The sequence below is a fragment of the Pelodiscus sinensis genome, chromosome 12 (genome assembly GCF_049634645.1).
Source record: "Pelodiscus sinensis isolate JC-2024 chromosome 12, ASM4963464v1, whole genome shotgun sequence".
In the NCBI taxonomy this organism is placed as follows: Eukaryota; Metazoa; Chordata; order Testudines; family Trionychidae; genus Pelodiscus; species Pelodiscus sinensis.
The window spans coordinates 2,405,799-2,428,887 of record NC_134722.1 but is presented as its reverse complement, the minus strand read 5'-3'; the positions used below and the strand labels follow the sequence as shown (position 1 = coordinate 2,428,887).

General features: G+C 43.4%; 1 protein-coding gene across 1 annotated transcript in view; it reads right to left on the bottom strand.

Annotated features, from left to right (window-relative positions):
- The window catches only part of FANCA (FA complementation group A), a 65,560-nt gene that overhangs the window by 29,162 nt on the left and 13,309 nt on the right, over positions 1 to 23,089 (bottom strand). The window contains 15 exon segments of the mRNA XM_075939817.1: positions 2,331 to 2,438; positions 6,561 to 6,637; positions 8,324 to 8,373; positions 8,457 to 8,517; positions 10,061 to 10,149; positions 11,915 to 11,974; positions 12,064 to 12,159; positions 12,590 to 12,700; positions 13,657 to 13,790; positions 14,474 to 14,615; positions 15,186 to 15,262; positions 16,924 to 17,036; positions 17,667 to 17,733; positions 21,920 to 21,953; positions 22,514 to 22,596. Of these exon segments, the coding sequence (XP_075795932.1) occupies positions 2,331 to 2,438; positions 6,561 to 6,637; positions 8,324 to 8,373; positions 8,457 to 8,517; positions 10,061 to 10,149; positions 11,915 to 11,974; positions 12,064 to 12,159; positions 12,590 to 12,700; positions 13,657 to 13,790; positions 14,474 to 14,615; positions 15,186 to 15,262; positions 16,924 to 17,036; positions 17,667 to 17,733; positions 21,920 to 21,953; positions 22,514 to 22,596 (1,302 nt within the window).

Below are 23,089 nucleotides of genomic sequence, written 5' to 3'. Positions count from 1 at the left end.
TCATAGGTCATGTTCTCTAAACCTTTAATCATTCTTGTCGCTCTTCTCTGTACCCTTTCCAATTTCTCCACATCTTTCTTGAAATGTGGCGCCCAGAACTGGACACAGTACTCCAGCTGAGGCCTAACTAGTGCAGAGTAGAGTGGCAGAATGACTTCACGAGTTTTGCTTACAACACACCTGTTGATACAACCTAAAATCATATTTGCTTTTTTTGCAACAGCATCACACTGTTGACTCATATTCAACTTGTGGTCCACTATGACCCCTAGGTCCCTTTCCGCCATGCTCCTTCCTAGACAGTCGCTTCCCATCTTGTATGTATGGAACTGATTGTTCCTTCCTAAGTGGAGCACTTTGCATTTCTCTTTATTAAACCTCATCCTGTTTACCTCTGACCATTTCTCTAACTTGCTAAGGTCATTTTGAATTATGTCCCTATCCTCCAAAGAAGTTGCAACCCCACCCAGTTTGGTATCATCTGCAAACTTAATAAGCGTACTCTCTATCCCAATATCTACATCATTGATGAAGATATTGAACAGTACGGGTCCCAAAACAGACCCTTGAGGAACTCCACTTGCTATCCCTTTCCAGCAGGATTTAGAACCATTAACAACAACTCTCTGACTACGGTTATCCAGCCAATTATGCACCCACCTTATCATGGCCCTATCTAAGTTATATTTGCCTAGTTTATCAATAAGAATATCATGCGAGACCGTATCAAATGCTTTACTAAAGTCTAAGTATATGACATCCACCGCTTCTCCCTTATCCACAAGGCTCGTTATCTTATCAAAGAAAGCTTTGTTGTGCTTTCTGTGATGCTACGGTACTGTGCTGCTCTCCAGTGACTGTGTGTGTGTGTGCACGCGCACACCTTAGTTTCCCTGGCACTGCAGCACTGTCTGGATGAGGAGAGGGAGGCTGGGCACGACTCACTTATTCAGTCTCTCACATCCTGAGGACCAGGTGACAGCAAATAACACCTTGGGCCTGGAAACAGGACAAAGCAGGAGGCAGGGCTGTGAGTGAGAGTTGGTTTTCCACTGGCTGGGGGAGAAGGCAGCCTAGCTGGCCTGCAGGGCCAGGGAAGGGACCCAGAGCTGGGGCCCTGAGCCCCCCTTTCCCCAAGATGGGCTGTACTGAACGTTCCTGGTTCCTGTCACAAGGAGTCTGAGCTACGCTGTGTCCCTGTGAACCAATAACCCTTCTGTTCTACTTGCTGTCTGAGAGCCACATCTGGCTGCAGACGGGGGTGCGGGGCCTGGGGACTCCCCCACACTCTGTGACACAGGTCACTGCCTTGCAGTGCATCTCCTTGGTATCGCTCCAGGAGCGTCAAGCCACAGGATATTCTCCACTTTAGGGAAAGATGAGTCACTTTGTTATTATCTAAAGACCCCTGTCACACAAGCAGAGACCTTCCCATCCTCTTCCAAACCAAGTCAAATGTTCTTGCCACCCTGCTTGCAGAGTGCGGAGCATATTTACATCTTTAGGGGTAAATTACTAGGATGTTTGGGGTGTTAAACATGAATCCCAAATTTTAAACAGCCACCACATTATTATATACTGTCCTCTAAATCGATGGAAGTTTTATGTATTATGTTTCAGCCACTGCAACTTCTTTCATTTGCTAGAATGATGGATTTCACCACAAATAAAAGTTTGACCATCCCTCCTGACTGCCAGTAAAAAGCCAACTGTATAGATTTAGAATTGTTTTCACAAACCTCAAACTATGAAATACAGTATCTCCAAGTGCTTTAGGTAGCGGCACAAGAGAAGTGATGGGGCAGGTAATGGAGCAAATGCTATGCATTCTGTAATCGTTCACACAGTGCTAAGGAGATTAGAACTCACTTCATTGCTCACAAGAATGGAAGTCAGTACACAATAATTATCACTTGTTTTTTTTTAAAAAAAAAGGGATCTTTAACTTTCATCAGGGACTTGTGACAAGAACCATATTTCATCTTCCATCACCGGAAGAGCCCCCACTGGCAGCTCCCTTGTCCCCAACACTACACTGCCTAGCAGCTGTTACAAGCACAAACAGGAGTTGAGGTGGGCCCCTCAAACATTTGACAGAGATGAGTGAGTTGTCATGGGAGCTTTACTGACATTCTTTTTAAGTTAAAGCTTAACCGTCAGAAGCTCATTAGGCACTCTCAACAAACGAACAAAAAAACCTCAAATCTGGACAAATTCTATGAATCAGAGAGGTTACAATCCTTTGGCATAAAGTAGGACACTGCTGTTTCTGCGAGCATTCTTATGTGAACGTTGCTTTAAAGGCAACTGCTACATGCCTCCTTACATACCATCATGTTTGCCTTGGTCTGTCATCAGCACTCTTAGTTCGTCCAGTTCAGCTTTCAGCTGTTCGATAGGCTCTTTGAGATGAGCAGGCTCTGTTTCTGTTGATCCTTCTATAGAAAGAGAAGAGAGGGTGCTCTAAATGATTGATCTCTATTAGCATACTAGCAATAGAGGGCTGAAAGGGACCTCAAGAGATTATCTGACAGATGTTTGTCCAATCTGTTCTTGGAAACCTCCAGGGGACAGGGAATCCCCAGCCTCATTCAGTAACCTATATTCTAGTACTTAATTATTCAAGGCTCATCAGGTCCTTTCAAATCTTCTTTTCTCAAAACCAAACATACCCAGGGTCCTCATGGGTCAGGTTTTCTAACCCTCCTATCATTTGTGCCCCTTTTCTCCACACATTCTCCAGTTTGTCCACATCTCTCAAAGTGTGGCAGCCAAACGGGACCTAGTATTCCAGCTGAGGCTTCACCAGACTCAAGTGAGTGAAAACAACAAGCTTAAATACACAAAACCTAACGCAATGACTCACTGACCTCCACTTAGGGTTAGTGTGAAAGCAGAAGTCACTTTGGGTCATAAACTAGTACACAGATATAACACAGATCTGCCACAATGCACACAATCATTTTTATCCTCACAAAGCTACTTTGACTAGTCAGGTATGAGTTCATGTCCAGTTCAGGAAGGAATTTAACTTTCAGACCAAGAAATGAAATCTTACTTCATATTTTCTTTCCTATTCTCCTTTGCTTCCAGCATCCAGAAATTCTCATAAGTAAGCTAAGAAAATGTGGTCTAGGTAAAATTACTACAACGTTAAGTAGTGCATAGCTCACTGAAAGACCGCACTCGAAGAGTTGTTACGAATGGTTAGCTTCCAGACTTGAAGGGCTAGCCAATGTGGTCCAGTACTATTCAATATGTTAATTAATGACATGGATAGCAAAGTGGAGAACATGCTATAGACGTGGCTGATCACACCAAGTTGCAGAGGGGTTGCAAGCAAGCACATTGGAGGACAGGATTAGAATTCAAAATCTTAGAGAATTCTACATTCTCGAACCGGGGCTCGAGTCCTACATTCCCACACTACAACTAGGAAGGAAAAAAAATTAAAACTTTCTACTACAAAAATGGGGAATAACTGGCTAGGTGGCTGAACTGCTAAAGAGACTCTGGAGGCTAACAATCCTGGGGTATATTAACAGTGTCATATGTAAAACTAGGGATGTTATAGGATACCTGTTTACACAGTTACATGCCCCACTCCCAGGAAGCTGATTGACACCCCGTGCTGCTGCCTCTGATCCCTGGGAGGGGACAGCAGGCGGGTGCCAGGACTCACAGGGAGCCAGCGGGTGTGTGTGACTGCTGAAATTTTCAGTGGTTAAATGGTTACCCAATTACCCGCATTTTAACATCCCTATGTAAAAAACACAGGATGTAACTGCCTGGCTCTACTCAGCCCAGGTGAGGCCCCACGCGTGAGGCGTGAGAGTCCAAAGGAGAGAAACAACATTGACAAAAGTTTTAGATAACTTGACAAATAAGGATTGTTAAGTTCTGGAATAAGCTTCCCAGGTAGGGTGTAGTAACCCCATCATTGAAGATTTGTAATAACCAGTTGGAAAAACACCTGTCAGGGATGGTCTAAGTTTACTTGCTCCTAAATCAGTACAGGGGACAGGACTAGACTTCTCAAGGTCTCTCCCAGCCCTTCATTGCTGTGATCCTATGAAGTATCTGTTCTCCCAGCAAGGCTGGGAAAACATTAGCATTTAATTTTGTATTTCTGAAATGTTTTACTAAGTATTCAGATTCTTCTCAAACAAGAAAGCAAGAACTCGACAAAAATCTCTGGCTGGGTACATTGAAACAGACAAAACAGTCCCAATCACAAAAGAAATCAAGGTTCCACTTATCACTAGAGACACGGCCGGGCTGGAGTGGCCTGCTGCACCACGTCACAGGCAGCTCTGGCTGGGAAGCCGGTTAACCAGTTATCCTGATAAGACTGATGCTTACCAGGTAAGCAGACGGGCTCCTCTTGCTGAGGAAATCTGCCCAACACCAATACAGTTTTCCACTTGCTGAACTCTGACAAGATGTCTTGGATGTAGGGACATTAAAACGGTTAAACCATTTTCAACCTAGGTCCCACTGCCTGGCCCCACCCAGCTCCCCCACAAGGGCCAGCTAAATGTTCCTACTTGGATGCGTCTGTGCTTAAAGCACAGCATATCAACGGTCATCATCAGGAGACCAGACAGGCGGACTTACAACGACAAAGGCCTGAAGAGCAGAATTCTGGACTCATCCCAGGCTTACACTCTCCACGCTGAATACCTGCATAGATCCTAGTGGTTGACAGCAAGGCACAGAAAGCACCCAGAAAGCTTAATATAGCCAAATTAAAATAATGTGGAACAGGTGATTGCTGAAGAACTGGCCTTGTTTGCATCAATTATTACACTAGTAACATCAAGAAAAATTGGGCATGCATTAAAGACTGTATTAGCTGCATCCAGTACCTATGGTTCCAACACGTATAACCATCAAGATTCAGAATATAATCACAGCCACACTGGGTCAGACCAAAGGTCCTGTCTGTCTGCCCAGTGTCCTGTCTGCCCACAGTAACCAATGCCAGGTGCTCCAGAGGGAGGGAACACAACAGGGAATCATCATGTGATACCTCCCCCGTCACCCATTCCCAGAGAAACAGAGGCTAGGGACACCATTCCTACCCATCCTGGCTAACGGCCACTGATGAACTTGATGAAAGATTAGTCTGATAAAAGCAATACTGACATAGGGAGACTATTCAACAAGCAACATCAGCTCAAAGGCCTGTTTAGGAGACAGCACATCCATATCTAAGAAAGAAGTCTTCTGCATCAAGAGGGCTGTCCAATGCACACTTAGGCTATGTCTAGACTGCAAGCCTCTTTCGAAAGAGGCTCTTTCGAAAGATACTTTCGAAAGAGCCTCTTTCGAAAGAGAGTGTCTAGACCGCACGTTGAACTTTCGAAAAAGCGGCTTGCTTTTTTGAAAGAAAGCATCCAGTGAGTCTGGATGCTCTCTTTCGAAGAAGCCCTATTTACATTGAAGAACGCCTTCTTTCAAAAGAGGAACTTTCGAAAGAAGGCATTCTTCCTCGTGAAATGAGGTTTACCGCCATCGAAAGAAAAGCCGCGTTCTTTCGATTTAATTTCGAAAGAACGCGGCTGCAGTCTAGACGCAGGTGAGGTTTTTTCGAAAAAAGGCTACTTTTTTCGAAAAAACCCCTGAGTCTGGACACAGCCTTAGAGAAATGCAGAACTCATGGCTAAGCAACAAAGCATGAGTCAGTCCTATGCAGCGAGGAATAATACAAAGAATTTCTATGGTGCTCTGAGGACCGTCTATGGGCCATGGACATCAGGAACATTTCCTGTACTGAGTGCCAATGGTACTACATTACTCATGGACAAAAAACATGCAGTGTTCTGCCCACCACTGCAGTAACAATGTATCAAGCATCTATTCATGATCAATTGCCTCCTCAACTGACTCAGACTGATATTAACACATCTCTTGCAGATCCCCCAATGACCATTGAAACTGGAAAAGTGATTGACCTGCTGTCAAATAGTAAAGCACATGGAGCAGATCCTGTATCAGATCTCTTGAGTTGCTAGCACAAGGCTCTGAAACTGACTCAATTTTTCCAGTCAGTGTGACTCAAGGAACTATACCCCAAGAGTACAAATATGCATCCATCATCCACTTGTCAAACAAAGGACAGACAGAAAAACCTGCAGCAACTCATCAGGGCATCACCTTGCTGTCAAAAGCCAGCAAAATTCTCACCAGAATTATATGTACACATCTGACTGCTAGAGAAGCTGCGGAGGAAGAAATCCAGAGGCCAAAGTCTTACAGAAAAGCAAAAAATCACTCATATATTTATCTACACATTTCCACTCCACCTATCACCTTAGATGATCGATATCCAAGCAAATACACACACAATACAAACAGCCTAATAAAACTCCAAATCAAGCTAAAATATATTTTGTTTTAAGTAATAATAAAACACCAATCACAGCTGTCTATAATTAGGTAAAGCATCTGATTTATAATGCTTGGAAAAATTCCCATCTAAAAGGCCCGTGAAAATATGTTTTATCTTGGGTCATTGCTCTAAAACGAATGCTTAAGTAACTACAGATTTCTCTCACCTTGTAACAGTTTCTCTTTCAAAGAATGACAGGCTTGGAGATACCTCGAGTATAAGTTTGGTGGAATTTTGTCAGCTCTGCAATAAGAAATATTTTTGTTTATACCATTTAACGTCATTCAATGCTCAGACTCGTTAAAGTAAAACACATAACTATATGGCATACATAATTTTTTCCATAGACTAATAGCAATATAGCAGACACTGCACTTAACATTTTTATGATACTGCCAGGCATAAGACTGAGTTATTTGCACATAGAGATTAGCAATATTATATGATATCTGTGGGCAAGAGTACACAAGAGGGAAGTTACAGGACAGCAAATACACTCATCAAGTGCAGGGCAAGACTGAGATCAAAGGCTGCATGACCTCCGTACACCGATAGGCAGGTATACAATACTAAAGGTTCATGACAGTTGTTATAGTAGGATTAGACCAATTAAATCCATTTAAGCTATAACATGTAGCCAGGAGCTTGTCCACGCAGTGCAGTAATGTGCTCTATGGGGATGTGAGTTCTAAAGTGAAGTAACATGTGCTTTTCGGTTCATGTAGACCCAGATGGGGGACACTGAGTATTCCATAGTGAGCTTTAATATAGTACTGTTTCAGACAGCACTACATTGCATACCAGTAGGGTCTACAAGGATAAGTAATCTATCTATATATTTATCAAGAACTCCGAAACGCAAGAACTAGAGCAATCAAATTTGGTAGGCAGCTTCCTCTTCTCCTAACTTTAAGCAAGGTCGAGGTTTGGTTGTGCAGGACAACCGGAAGCCCCAGCAAAGGACTGTTTTCCATAACATGGAAGGGAGGGGCTGCTGTTTGGAAGGATGCAATATGACAGTGGCTACTGGGAACGACAAGCCCACAGGGAAGAGCTATCCTTACAGTGTGTCCATTGGGGCAGCAGGGCTGGGGCTCTTCCATCTTGCCTGCCATCACACTAGTAAGTAGCTCCCCTACCCCAAAACCCTACCGCCCCAGCCCTTAGCTGCAGCGCTGGGGAGGGAGGGGACTCGGGAGAGAGAGCACCCATGCTGGATAGGACCCGCCCCGTCCTGAGCCCCTCTTCACCCCCCCCAACCCTCACTCTTGCACCTCTCCTGCTCCCAGCCTCCTGCACTGCCCCATCCCCCCCATACACACACATCCCAAAGCCCCGCCCTGACTCCTGCACCCCTCCCACGGCCAGGCCCCTGCCCTGAAGGACCTGGGCAATGCTGGATAAGTTTGCTAGTACTCAATCCGTTAGAAGTCACACCCTTGTACAGCGCATTATCTTACCATGTAGACAAGCCCCAAGTCTTACACAGACACAACTGAATGGCTCACTTGGAGCCATTCATACAGGAAAGCGTGTGTTAAAGTTAGCTACAGAAAAACTACTGGTTTTAAAACAGGCTTTTCCCACAATTGGGCAAGAAAACTTCCCAGGTCTACATTTCAGACTGACTGAATCCTTATCAGGGGACATGTCCTCCTTGGACACTAGCCTAGCAAATCATAAAAGTAAATCTTGAAACATTGCCATTGCAGCAAACCCATCCCGAGCAGCAAGGCACTATACCTGCCAACTGAAGCCAGGTGTCTCAGAGGGTGAGAAATCCTATCCATGCCAATAGCTAGTTACCATTTTGCAAACAAGGTATCACAGAGCCTGAGCCTCAGATAACTTGATCCTATAGCCAAACATTCCCAACTCAGTCTAGAAAAATCAGAAACTGCCTTTGCCTTAAGTGCTTTATTTTCATACCTCTTTAAAGAATCTATAAAAACCATGTGTGAATCTGGAGTTTCAGGAAGCTGTAACAAAAAGCAGCCAAGTCAGAAATGCCTTTAGTATCCAAAATCATGCTTCTAAATGAAAGGATAAGAAATTTACTAACCACACGGGGCATGAGTAGAGCAGGAATAAAGTGGGAAGTATAATAAGGTCTTCTGAAAATACTGAAACAGAAGACAAACAGATTAGCAACTAAATACAGAGGACAATTTTGTTACTATTCTTAGGAGTGACTTCTTCTTGCTACACAAATAAGACTATTTGGGTGTGGTTGCTATAGTTAAAAAACTAGAACTTTGTTAACCATAAAAACCCAGCAATTTAAAATGGAGAAATACCGTACCCTTGTTAACTATTCTCAGTGTGGGATTTCTCAGAAGATAGAGTACAAATTCCCAGGTAATGTTTATACCATGAAACACTGAGTTGTCACACATTGCATTCTTATACATGTTCATTTCTTGATTTGTAATATCCTCAAAAGATGGCTTTTTAATACAGGCAGTCCCCGGGTTACGTACAAGATAGGGACTGTAGGTTTGTTCTTAAGTTGAATCTGTATGTAAGTCAGAACTGGCGTCCAGATTCAGCCGCTGCTGAAACTGATCAGTTTCAACAGCGGCTGAATCTGGATGCCAGTTCTGACTTACATACAGATTCAACTTAAGAACCCCAGGCGTCCCCAAGTCAGCTGCTGCTGAAACTGATCAGCGGCTGATTCCAGGAAGCCGGGTGCAGAGCAACTCTGCCTCGGGCTTACTGTAGTCAGCCACTGGTCAGTTTCAGCAGCGGCTGACTTGGGGACGCCTGGGGCAGAGCAGCTGGGGTGCTGCTGAGTTGCTCCAGTAGCGCCGCTCCTCGGCGCTACTGGAGCAACCCAGCAGCACCCCAGCTGCTCTGCACCAGGCGTCCTGATTCAGCCGCTGCTGAAACTGACCAGCAGCGGCTGAATCAGGACGCCTGGGGCAGAGCAGCTAGGGTGCTGCCGGGTTGGTCCAGTAGCGCCGAGGAGCGGCACTGCGGGACCAACCCAGCAGCACCCCAGCTGCTCAACCCCAGGCGTCGTGGGCAGAAAAGCCTGGTCTGCTGGGGCGGAGGGGGCACTAGCTGCGCTCCCCGCCCCCCAGCAGACCAGGGAGACGCGGAGCTGCGGGCGGCCTCCGAGGCTTTGCTCCCCGTCTCCCTGGTCTGCTGGCCAGACCAGGGAGACGGGGAGCAAAGCCTCAGAGGACACCCTCAGTGGGACAGCCCAGGCGCGCCGCGGCTGTCCTGCTGCGGGCGGCCTCCGAGGCTTTGCTCCCCGTCTGCCTGGTCTGACCAGCAGACCAAGGAGACGGGGAGCAGCTTTTCTCGCCCCGGAGAACGTGGGCGGCGGGACCGCGGCTCATCTGGGCGTCCCGCCGCTCCCGTCCTCCAGGGAGAGAAAAGCCCCGTTCATAACTGCGGATCCGACATAAGTCGGATCCACGTAACTCGGGGACTGCCTGTAGTAGTACTGTCTTCTTTCTGTGCATATATGGCCTTTCTAATCCTCTGAGTACCATCTGCACAAATTGCCTGATCTTATATGATTACTGCAGCACTCAATAAATTAGCCAGATTTCCTTCAGTGCTTCTCTGCTTCCATCCAAAGCTTTTCTCTTCGTTTTTCCTTTGATGTGCTCTTGAAACAGAATCTTTTGAAAAATTTATCGAAAGATACTGTACCTGGCCTCCATCACACTTATCGGGATCTTCCCTGTATTTTCAAATATCCGAATGGCTTTTTCAACATCTTCAAGTGCCTGGCATTGGGGCTGGCTCACACAGAAGAAAAGGGGGAACAATATAATGAAGTCTATAGCATAAAAGAGTAAGTAATTATTTTTCTTTCATGGTTAGTAATAGCGGTCTTATTTTCACAGCAGACAGATGAAAGGTGCAGCTGCGTAGCTGAAGCAGGCTACTATTGAGAGTGACAGAGCAAGTATCCTGGGAAGGCTGCTCTATTTTCTGCATTTCATGCACTTTGGTTTTGGGATAGAGTTGAATTTGGCACTCATTAGGTATGTAAAATCCCATTTAATTGGCTAATTAGTTAAATGTGACATTTAACCAGTTAACCAATTAAGGGGGGGATGGTTGCTCCAGCCCAGCCCAGCCCAGAGCAGCCCCTGCCTGTACCCCCAACTCTAGCCCACAGTGGAAGGGGCAGCTCTGGATGGCGGTCCCTGTGGGGCTGGAGCAGCCCCCTGCCCGCAGTGGGTGGGGAGCTGCTCCAGCCTCACTGGTTAACTGGAATAAGTAAAAGCGACAAGGAGTCCTGTGGCACCTTATAGACTAACAGATGTATTGGAGCATAAGCTTTCGTGGGCAAAGACCCACTTCGTCAGATGCATGTAGTGGAAATTTCCAGAGGCAGGTATAAATATGCAGGCCAGAATCAGGCTAGAGAGAATGAGGTCAATTCAGTCAGGGAGGACGTGGCCCACTTCTAGCAGCTGATGTGGAGGTGTGAACACCAAGAGAGGAGAAACTGCTTTTGTAGTTGGCTAGCCATTCACAGTCAAATTTGACACCATCATTTTAGGATAAAACAAAGACTGTGAATGGCTAGCCAACTACAAAAGCAGTTTCTCCTCTCTTGGTGTTCACACCTCCACATCAGCTGCTAGAAGTGGGTCTTATCCTCCCTGACTGGATCCACCTCATCATCTCTAGCCTGATTCTTGCCTGCATATTTATACCTGCCTCTGGAAATTTCCACGACATGCATCTGACGAAGTGGGTCTTTGCCACTAGTTGTTGCAACTTCACGTGACTAGCAATCTGCTGAGAGACACCCTATATTGCCATAACCCGCATTCTGTTTGGTTCTAGCCAATGGAATTATGTGAAAGGTTAATGGATAACGTTATTCCAGTATCAGAGGGGTAGGTGTGTTAGTCTGGATATGCAAAGGCAACAAGGAGTCCTGTAGCACCTTCTAGACTTAACAGATGTATTGGAGCATAAGCTTTCGTGGGCAATCTCCCAATGTGCAAATATATCTAATACAGACGAGGAAGGGACTAGATGACCCTTTCACTTGGGATTTACAACAGAATTTGATCCTCCTGAGGTGAGCCAAGATACTCAGCTGCTGCATCACTGACAACAGCCCTGTTTCATGCACTTTTAAATTAAGTTTCTTTACTTATTTCATTTTACTTTCCGACGGTCTTTCCTATTGCATTACCAACTAATCCAACTTCAGAAAATACAGCATCCAGTGAGACTCAAAAAGATAAAGCCAAATATTCCTGTTGTGACTAGTATTATTATTCAAAATAAATCAAACGGGACAGTATAAAACTTTAGGACAGCCCTCACAATGGATTATTCACCTTTAATATGAGTCATCTAGATTTAAGAACCAACAGATGCTACACACAATTAAAAAGTAGTCATTATTTACTGAACTGATACGTTACATAGTTTTTCATGTGGCCAATACTGCAGTGTAATTTTGTACTGAGAAGTGTCACCACAAGTAACAAAAAGTATAATTTACTGGAAGTCATTCTGAAAATCATCCCATACCTGCACAGCTTCCTTGGTTGACGATAAATCCTCATAGAGCCCCATGTCTTCTATAGCAACCTGTAAGGGTCACAAGGAAAATGTCAGAGAACAGCAGATATGCTGAGGGAGAAGGATTTCACAGATGGGAGAGAATGCTGTTCACCAACCTTGAGATCAGCCAGCCGGGTTTTGGCCAGAGTGATATATTCCAAGAGAAAGGAACGGTATTTTGTGGGCACAAAAGGCGGGTGCATTATGTGGACCTAAAGAGTAAAATACAAAGCAAGGTTTATTATTTTGACAGCATACAAATGCCAACATCTGATTCACCTCCTTACAGGTTGCCTAGTGCCAAAGCTCCTAGGAATGACAAGGCACTTGTGTTGCCTGCTTCAGAGCTCACAGGAAAGCCAATTATATGGCAAGAGAGATCTTTCCACATACGAAATTGCTATCAATTTTAATTTAGTTCCCTACTCTTTTTTTTCCCATTATGTCAAAGCATTAAAAGAATGTTCTGCTAATTTATTCTGTAGGGAAAAAAAAAAAAACACGTGGTCCTGCTTCTAAGGGACATATCAAAAGTTAGAATAATATGCGGCCAGCCAAAGCCTTGGTTTGATAAGCTGAAGCCATTTGGAGCAGGCCTTCAATAGCCTGGCAAAAAACTGATCTCCCTAAGAAGCTTCTCACCTTCAGATATTGTGGTGCTTCAAAGGGGACCAATTCTGAGAGGAACTCGAACAGAAAGACCAATGCCTTCTTACTGCTACCATGGTAACCACTGGCATTCCCAAAGGAAACCTGAAAGGAGGAAAAATGCTAAAACTGTCTTTCTGCCCTGAGAAAATTACCCCAGCTGCACTGTGCTACACTCAATGTAGAAATCCCATCAATCTTATCTGCCCAGGTAGCATTTCTACAACAAGGATATTATTTATAAAAATCAATCTCTTATCCAATTCTCAGAAAATCTTCCACAGTAACTATCCAAGTTTGGCTTAATGCTATCTCATGAGGACATGTATAGGTAGTTAAATGAGGTAATATACTGAGAGATCAGGAACAGCAAATACACAGGTTTCTCCACAGGGTAAATAGCTTTGCTCCAATAGACTGGTTTATTATCTCTGTAATGTAAGTGTATCAAGATCACACAAAATATAAAGAATCAGGTTATTTTTCAATAAATCCTAATATTTCACTATCAGGAGATTTTCAGACATTTCAAGTCAATTTGCAGATATAAAAATGCATGACAATTTGTATGCCTAAATTGTGTACACATTTACCACAACTGTAAAAGCAAACTGTCAGTTATCCTAGCTGATCATCATCACATGCAATTACAACTACATACATATTTTTGTAACCTTGGAGTATCTTACACATGCATTTCTCTATTCTACAGCTTGTGTTAATGACGACTGATTATCAGGACTGTAACAAACGCTGTGCAAAAAGACATTTCTGAGCAATAAATAAAGGAAGGAAGGAAAGCTCAGAGAAAGCTAGAATGACTAAAGAAGAAATGATGTACTTGTAGATGCAAAGACAATATTCAAAATTGATAATATATAGTGTCAGCAGTATCAGGATTTTCAATTGTTACTCTTATTTTTACTCTAGGCTGCCTGACTGAAATGAAGATCTTCTTGTACAGATTTATATCAACCCAATCTTTTCATCTGTCACCCTTGTGCACCCTTCCTTGTGCAATTAAGGAATATGATTCCCGGCTAGCCCTTGTTTATTCTTACCTTAAACCATTCAGCATAAGGCATGAACACAGCAGGACCCTCAAGGGCAGCCTGACGAGCTATCAGGAATGCAGTGATCATGTTTTCCATATCGTAATTCTCAAAGGCTTTTATCAGCAGACTGCTCAGTAGGTCTAGAAAAGGTTTAACAATAGGCCAAAACCACTAAATATCTGTGGTAAAAACGTCATGAAATCTTGACAACTGTGAGGGTCTATGACTATAAGCAATGGAGCCAATTATCCGTGATAAAAGAGGTCTGGGAACCAAGGGCAAGTGACGGTACATAATACTTGGGAGAGGCTTTGGGACTAGCTTTTGACATCTGTAATAAAAAGGCACTTTTGTTATTCAACAAATCCTTTACACTCTACAGAGCTCCAAGCACCGCACAGAATATAGCAACTGAACGCACAATAGGAAACTCAGAAAAATTAAGTCTACCTACTAGTATTATATTGCAAACACAATTGTGAAGGCAGAAGTCAGACTCTACAATACCCTGTCACCCACATTAGCAGTTACAGTGGTTATCACATAACCGCTGCCAGCTGAATTTAAAATTTGGGAAGGGGGAAGTCATAGGATGTTGCACGTGCATCAAAGTGAAACCAGATGTATTTGACCGGAAAAGCAGAGCTCCTGAATTGTTCATTTCCTTATCAACATAGCAGACAGTTATACAATGTGTGAAGCCATCTAAAAGTAGCGATTATAAATTTAATATAATTGTAATTATGATGGACTATTCATCACTTGGAAAGCAAGAGACAGCAACACACACAGGCTCCCTACCAAGTTTCTCAGCCCTCTGTACCTTTAACCAGCTGCTCTGCTTCAGCCTGGCAGACTACCAATGTAGAAAAGCAGGATAGCACGTGCTGCCAATTCACCTCGTGCGTCTCCAAAATCTGCTGCAAATGACACATCAGCTTCTCAGCACTGAATGCTACGAACAGCTGGAAGACAGGAGCAGTGAATTACTTTAGTAATCAATTCAAACTACTCACTAGAGTGAAATTCTCCCCCCTCCTCCCCGATTCTTTTCTCATAGGGAACCCCTGAACATCATTAAGGCAATTCCCTTCCGCCCGATTTTCCGACAAAGCTACATCTCCATGTCTTGTCCCTATTCCTGCTACAGAAAACAGCAATATTCCCATTTATTTCATTGGGAGCAAAGTCAAATCCTTTAACAAAACCAAAAACCCATTTCAGGGAGTGCTTTTACTTTCATTCTTCCTCCTTTATGCACACACAGTTATGCAAAAATCCATTAGCACAAACAAAATCTTATGTTTTTTTTCCCCATCACACCATTGTCTACCTCTACAACATAGTCCAGATTTTGTGACTGAAGTGCACTGTTCTTGAGAAACCCGATCTCAGTCTAGAGTATATTAAGATTGCAACAAGAAAAATCAGAATATATTCTTATACCAATTAACACCTCAAGCAGGGCAAGTTTTCAGAAATTGTGCAAAACCATAAACAATGTTGTCTTTGCAAATGCTAGGAGACAGGCATACTTTGCGATACAAGGTAGTAAGCAGCGGGCAGGTTCTTGCAAAACTCCACTCTCTTTGCATATGAATGGCATCGGATGCTGCATACACAGGAAAGAAAACAAATTTAGCTTTTACCTAGAGTCAGATAATGAATAAAAACATGAAACCTCCCTGAAATCTGGCATCCTGATATACTACAGACAGTGATTCACCATCTTTCTTAGACCTTTAATCTCTGGAGCATTCAAGTGCAGATTGCTCACACAAGGATGGTGATTTCAGTGCAGCACCACTAATTCAAAGCTAATCGAACTCACACCAAACATGGGGCTGGTTTGCTGAAAGGGCACCATATCCGCTATCTATTGGAGTTTGTCTGTCAGACACACAGATGGCCTTTTTCTTCAAAAACTCCTCCTAAACATTAAGACTACATCTACCCTGCAGGCTTCTTGAGCAAGAACTTTTTGTGGAAGAGATCTTCTGCAAAAAGTTCTTGCGCAAGAGTGTGTCCATGCTGCCATGTGCTTTTGCGCAAGAGAGCGTCCACACTGCATGGATGCTCTTGCACAAGAAAGCTCTGATGGTCATTCACAGAATGGCCATCAGAGCACTTGTGCAAAAAGGCGTGTGGACGGACAACAGGGTTTTCTTGCGCAAGAAACCCCTATTGGAAAAAGCACAAGAGCTCTTGTGCCAAAAGGTTTATTCTTCATAGAAAGAGGAATAACTCTTGCGCAAAAAGCCCTGTCTTCTGACAATCTACTGTACCTTTTCTTGCACAAAACACGCTTGTAGTGTGGACGCGCCATGAGTTTTTGCACAAAAACTCTGCAGTGTAGACGTAACCTAAGATGACCAAATTCGGTATGCAGCTTCCTCACAGCAACGTAAGGGCTTGGTTGTGCCAGGAAAGTGAAATGTGCCTGGGAAGGGATTGCTTCTTAGAACACCAAACAGAAAAGGTGAAAGAGAGTGGCTGGGTGCATGCCCTTGCCCCCCTAAGGACTGCCCCAGTTCTGAGCCTTCCATCCCCCAAGTGCCCTTTAGAGAGGGCAATGGGCAGGAGGAGCTGAAGCTCTCCCTCTGGCTGGGGAGCGCAAGGGGCCAACGACCGGGACCTGCCCCATCCAGGGGACATGCACCCCTCCCCTAGCCGCGCCCACCAGAACTGCAGCAGTAATGGAGAGGCACTTCTCACCTGGCCTTAAGTTGCTTCAGTGAGAGAAGGCTGGCGTAATCCTCTCTCCCCAGGGCAGCCTGCATACTGACCCCCTCCTCCCCACCCCAGAGCAATGATTTAAATGAAGCCTGGACATTCTCATTTTATTTTCCAAGAAAACAAAAATTGAATTCAGGACCCAAACAACGTCGAGCAAGCCTATGTGTATACAGCAGGGGCAAAGACACCTGGTTAAGTGTTTCTCTGGGGTTAGGCTAGTTTAACTGACCACCTGCAATTAGTACTAGTATAAACTTCTCCCAGCTAGCAGTCAAGCAGCTCCACACCACAGCTCAATGGCCTATTTTCCACATGCCTTGCAATTGAATTGTATTTCTTCCTAGACACGTCAGACTTTACAATAGACACCAAAGAGCAGCAGCCCCCTTGCCCCAACATTTGATGAAGCCATAAATTTAAAAAACAACATCAAGCAGTGGGGGGCATGCTGTCCACTTCTTTCATATAACATTACAGCTGAGGACTAATGCGCCAGCGACAGCATGAAGAGCTAGCTTTCCCTTCCTTGACTTCTACCTTTCAACAGAGGATTGTAGGTAAGAATCTCAGTCAGGGTGTGAACGAAGAACTGTTGCAAAGACTCTGGACAGTCGGTGCTTTTGTACATTGTCACAGTGAATATGTCCAGCCTACAAATTAAAACAACAAAGGAACTGTTCAGGAGTAATGAATAGGAGTCATGATCTGTGACGCATGGAGTACAATTCATGACTATTTTTCCCCTTTAAATGTGTTTTCAACAGTTGAATTGCCAACATGAAGGAAATATTGACAGACATTTTTAACAACACATACATAAAGAAGTGATTGTGTATTCTTCTCAAACTATCAGCTTTACACAACACAGGATGGGCTTGATGACTGAAAGAGGCATAGCTGGAATCCTAATTGGCAACAGGATCAAAGCAGGAAGTTCAGAAGAAGATCTGAACTGATGGAAGTTGCAGGGGACAGGAAGCGGAGAACTAGGAATGACTGTTGGGAAAGTCATAGACTGTTATGTGGAGATACTATACAATTCAGGAGTGGTACTTGTACTGCCACAATATACTTTACTACACTTACCTTTATTTTCTACAGCTATCATCTCTGGTCTTTACATATGTATATTTGGTAAGGGAGAGAATGCCAAAAATAAGTAGCCATACTTTTAAATTATTTGTAAAGCAGGGTAAGATCTCATTTAATCAAGTTTTATGTCTGTAGAAAACTGACATGCACTAGTGGGAAAACACACTGACAATCATAAGATTTCTTACCAACATTTCACGGCCTGTAATTTAGAAGACTCTTCTTGTTTTTCACTAGCAATTGCATCAAGTACCCCTGGATCCCGCAAAATAAAAGAGAGTCAGAAAAAAAAAGAAAGCTGGAAAGAACAGTGTCATTAAACAACATGAAGGAACTAATTAGAACAAGCAACCTATGCATCTTTTAAGCAGGTGACCCCATTAGGGAAATGGGCAGCAGGAACCAGTCAGTACTCAGTTCTTTGTTACACGTTAAGAAATGTTCCTAAGGCTTTAAAACTGCTGGCACTGACCTTGAGCCATTTTTAAAGTCTCCCTGGCATGTGCTAGAAATTAAACCATTTAAAGATGCACATACATGGAAGAGACAATCTACCAAGGAGAACTGCCAAAAGGTCATAGTGGCCTAAGCTAAATAAGAGTCAACCGTGTGGCTGTTGCAAAAAAAGCAAACATGATTCTGGGCTGCATTCACAGGAGTGCTGTGAGCAAGACAAAAATGATTAGGGGTTTGGAACGGGTCCCATATGAGGAGAGGTTAAAGCAACTGGGACTTTTCAGTTTAGAAAAGAGGAGACTGAGGGGGGATATGAGAGAGGTCTATAAAATCATGAGTGGTGTGGAGAGGGCCGATAAAGAAAAGTTATTTATTAGTTCCCTAAATAGAAGAACTAGAGGACACCAAATGAAATTAATGGGGAGCAGGTTTAAAACTAATAAAAGAAAGTTCTTCCTCAGACAGCGTGTAGTCAACCTGTGGAACTCCTTGCCAGAGGAGGCTGTGAAGGCTAGGACTATAACAGAGTTTAAAGAGAAGCTAGATAATTTCATGGAGGTTAGGTCCATAAAAGGCTATTAGCCAGGGGATAAAATGGTGTCCTTGGCCTCTGTCAGAGGCTGGAGAAGGATGGCAGGCGACAAATCGCTTGATCATTGTCTTCGGTCCACCCTCTCTGGGGCACCTGGTGCTGGCCACTGTCAGTAGACAGGCTACTGGGCTAGATGGACCTTTGGTCTGACCCAGTACAGCCGTTCTTATGTTCTTAAGACATGAGAAGTCATTCTTCCGCTCTACTCTGAGCTGATTAGGACTCAACTGGGGTCTTGTGTCTAGTTCCGGGCACATTTCAAGAATGATGTGGTGATATTGGAGAAGGTTCAGAGACGAGCAACAAAAATGATTAAATGTCTGGAAAACGTGACTTATGAAGGAAGACTAAAAGAATTGGGACATGATAGTTTTCAGGTGTCTAAAAGGGTGTCACAAGGAGGAGGGAGAAAAATGGTTCTCCTTGGCCGCTGAGGACAGGACAAGAAGCAATGGGCTTAAACTGCAGCAAAGGAGGTTTAGGTTGGACATGAGGAAAAACTTCCTGTCAGGGTGGTTAAACACTGGAATAAATTGTCTAGGGAGGCTGTGGACTCTCCATCACTGGAGATATGGAAGAGCAGGTTACAGCTATCAGGGACGATCTAAATCAGGGCTACTCAACACGCAGTCCATGGCCTGTTTGTTTGCGGCCCACGGTGAGATTTGGATTTACACAGGGTTCAACACTCGGCCCGCAGGTGGGATGCTTTGAATATGGCCTCCACTGGGAACACACTCCACAATGGTCTTCTGTTGATCTGCATTTTAGTAGTTAAATTCCTGGACTGTCATTGCTCATTAATAGTGCTGTCATACGGGTGGAATTCAGGTAACTATTGCATTCTAGTCATATCAGCACAACTTACTTAAATGGGACCTGCGTGTTGTGTGGTTTTTGCCTTAATCTTTGTATTCATTCCCATCAGTGTGAAAGAAGCTATTTGCATATATTTGCATGTACATGCAACCACACTTGAGTTGCGGCCCTCGGCATGTGCTGTATTATTGTGGCCCCAGGGGCTTCCAAAGTTGAGTAGTCCTGATCTAGATGGTGCTTGGTGCTGCTGTGAGGGACAGGGACTGGACTCAATGACTTCTCGAGGTCCCTTCCAGTTCTAGTGTTCTAGGATTCTATACATGACAACGTAACCTCCAAATCAGGGCCGCAGATCCTTGCACCTGTGTGGAGTCCAACTAAAGGCAATAGCATTTTGTATGGAGGTGGGTGGTTTATGCTAGAAGATCATATATTCACTTATTCTTTAGTTTTAGTGGATACCTAACCCTCCTGACCATACTGAAGAGAAAGCAGAATGCTGCTTGTTAATTCACCCCCGTCAGTCCTAGCTCTGGGATTTCCATGTTCTATCTAGTAAGTTAACACTCAACTAAAGACTAGGCCTACTGCATCAATTGTTGATGAAGACAAGGAAGGGCACTGGCAATGTACACACAGTACTGTCTTGGCCTATCAAGCAGCAATTCTCAGTGACCACAGCCTAAATGCTGATCTTTTTCTCCAGTGCAGAGGTTTTCAGCCAGTGGTCCACAGCCCCCTGTGGGACTACAGGCTATGTCTAAGATTTCCAAAGGTGTCTGTGCTTCTATTTGTAATTTCCTAGGGGTCCACAAATGGAAAGAGATTGAAAACCACTGCTCTAGTCAATGTGGCCAAGGAAATAGCTTTGCTGTTTCTTGCTCCATCACATCTTCAAAAGCCTCAAGTTTACTGAAGGGAAATCGAAGAACTCTTGAGCTTTAAATGAAGAGCCCTTTGATTAAGGCTGAGATTTTCTTTGAGCCACTTCTTTTGAAAGGAAGTGTACTGGGATGTGGAGACACACAGATGCCCCACTCTTGTTCCTTATCTGCCAGACCCTTCTATTTTCTTTATTTTTTTCCTCCCGCTTCCTAAAGGGGAATAAATTAATGTTAAATAGAGGAGACTGATTTCTCTCCCCTCCCCCACTCTGATTTTCAGACACAGGAGCTCACTAACACTGTATATAGCTCATCTGCAGAAGTGGGCTGTGCCCACGAAGGCTTATGAGTCTCTATATTTTTGTTAGTCTCTAAGGTGTCACAGGTCTCCTCATTGCTTTTAAAAGTCATTACCTAACACAAAGCATGCTCCCACTGCTACTCTTAGGCTGACACTCCTCTCCCACCACACCAAGGTCTTTGTTAATCATTCAGTTACTTTATATAAAATATCTAAACCTGCTTTAAGGCAGTTGATTAGTTACTGAAGTGTAATGAGCCCAACAGCGTCACGGACGTAAGTGGAACAAACTACATATAAGAATGTTATTAAGTTCCTTATTATTTTCTCTTTTGTGGAACACCTTGCAGTTTATGTTCCATTCTGGGAGGTATTTCATTGCCATAAAAACCAGGAACAGCTGGTCAACAGCTGGACAGCCATATGTTAGGATTACAGCAATATACTGATCTACAGAGCATCAGTGGCGATGACTGGATGCTCTCCCTGAAGAGAGAGAAAGCTATGTGGGATAGCACAGCATATGCTGCTGATCAGAAAAGCTTTGGACTTGTGTTTGTCTTTTTTGCATTGTGATTTGTGATGAAAATTCAGGCACCTTGCCTACTGAGCACTATCATCTGGACTCCCAACACAAGAGGGAGACTAGAAATTTGAAGATTACACTTGCAGTTTATGTTGCACTTATTAACACATCACTATGGACAGATATTTCAAATTTTACAAAAAAAAGTTATTCTGCTAGTTTAAAATGGTGTTTTATGGTGTCACAAAGACTTAGCACCCAGTCACTTGTATAAAATATGCAAATTCAAAGTTCTTAGTCAAAGAGAGCAGATATAAAGAAAAAGAGATTACATGCAGTTCAAGAGGAAGCTGGTCCTATAGAGGGGAAAGGTACATCAGAGGTATGTAAAAGGTTAACCAGTTACCCAGTAAGCGAGTGTCTTACCAGCATGCTTAACAGGATAATCAGTTTACTGGTGGGGGGCTGCACCGGCTCAGTCCAAGCAGCCTCTCCCACTTCCCCCCCCATGGTGTGGTGGGCCCAGCCCAGCCCAGCCCAAATAACCCACAGCACAGTAGTCCCAGCCAGAGCAGCCCCCCCACTTGTATCCACACTGAAGGGGGCTGGAGCAGCCCCCCACCTTAGGATCACTGTTAACCAGTTAAACATTCCGTTTAACCAGTTAACTTTTTAACCGGGATTACATCCCTACTTAAGCAATGAGTCATGTACATGATGCAGCACAACAAATGAAATCCAACAGTGGTAAATAGCTCCTGAGTGCCCTTGAAAATCTCCCAGGAAAGAAGGGAGGCATGTCTAACAAAATACAATCCTAGTAAATTGCACAAAGCCCCAAATTCTAAATAATCAATACTTACATATCAACATTTTTTGCAGTACAGCATAGCAGATCTATTTAAATTAACAAATTAAAGAACATTTAGCATTTAAGAAGGCTGTAAATATGTCCAAAGAAAGTCAATTGGCTTAAAAACTAAATTATCCTAAATTTTCTAGATTAACTCTTAACATAGAACTATTTGTAGTATAAACACAATCTATAGGATTTCCAAATTTTTTCCCTACTACTTCACATTATTTCACACTCCATATTCAAAAGGAAGCAATCAAGCCAAATCTGTATGTAGAAAAAAAAAATGGTGACCTTGAAAAGAATTACTATGACAATTCATGATCCCCAAAACCACCTTTACAAAGCCTAGTGATTTGGAGGGAAAATCCAGTTTCATAAATTAATGCAGGAAGGTCCACAATAAACTCTCAAAAAATCATCCTGCATTGGTCTCCTCATTGTTTACTTTTCTATTTGCTCATCTGATTTATTGTCCTATAAATATTAGATTGCGAGCAATTTGCAGCAGGGACTGCGTCTTGCTTTATCACATGCGAAGTAACACACATACACCAATGGTGCTTGAAAAAAGTGTATAAATAGTACCATTTTCCCTTACATGGGGGATTTTCTGGAATTTCATCTTCTTTCCTAGATCTGAAGTCTGCTGAAATCCATTCTGAAGAAACACAATCACAAAATCTGCAAACCAAGAATGGACAACTGTTTCAGCATTCTTTTACCTACAATGAAAGACCACATCCAGGCTTCCAGAAGAGCTATTGCTGGTAAAGTTTCATTTGTTACACGGTGAAGTTAGCTAGGTTTCCTAGCTAGGCTCTCTCCTTGCGGGTAAAATTATTTCTTATTATAAAAGACCAGAGAGATCAGATATCACAGACGTGCTCAGATACTTCATTGAGAGTGGCCATACAAAAATTTAGATAGATGACGCAGTTCATTGACCCACATATCAATGAACCATCAGGGATAATCTAGATGGGTACTATATGGAGAAGATATGATCAGGATGCAGAAAAATAATACTGGTGACATCCCACCACCTACCAACACCCCTGGTCAAAAAACTGAACTTCAGGCTATTAACATGTAATGTGACAGAATATAAAAAAAAGTTTAATTGTAAAGCTCCATGCTGAAAGCAATGAAAGACAAAAGGAATAGTGGGGACAGG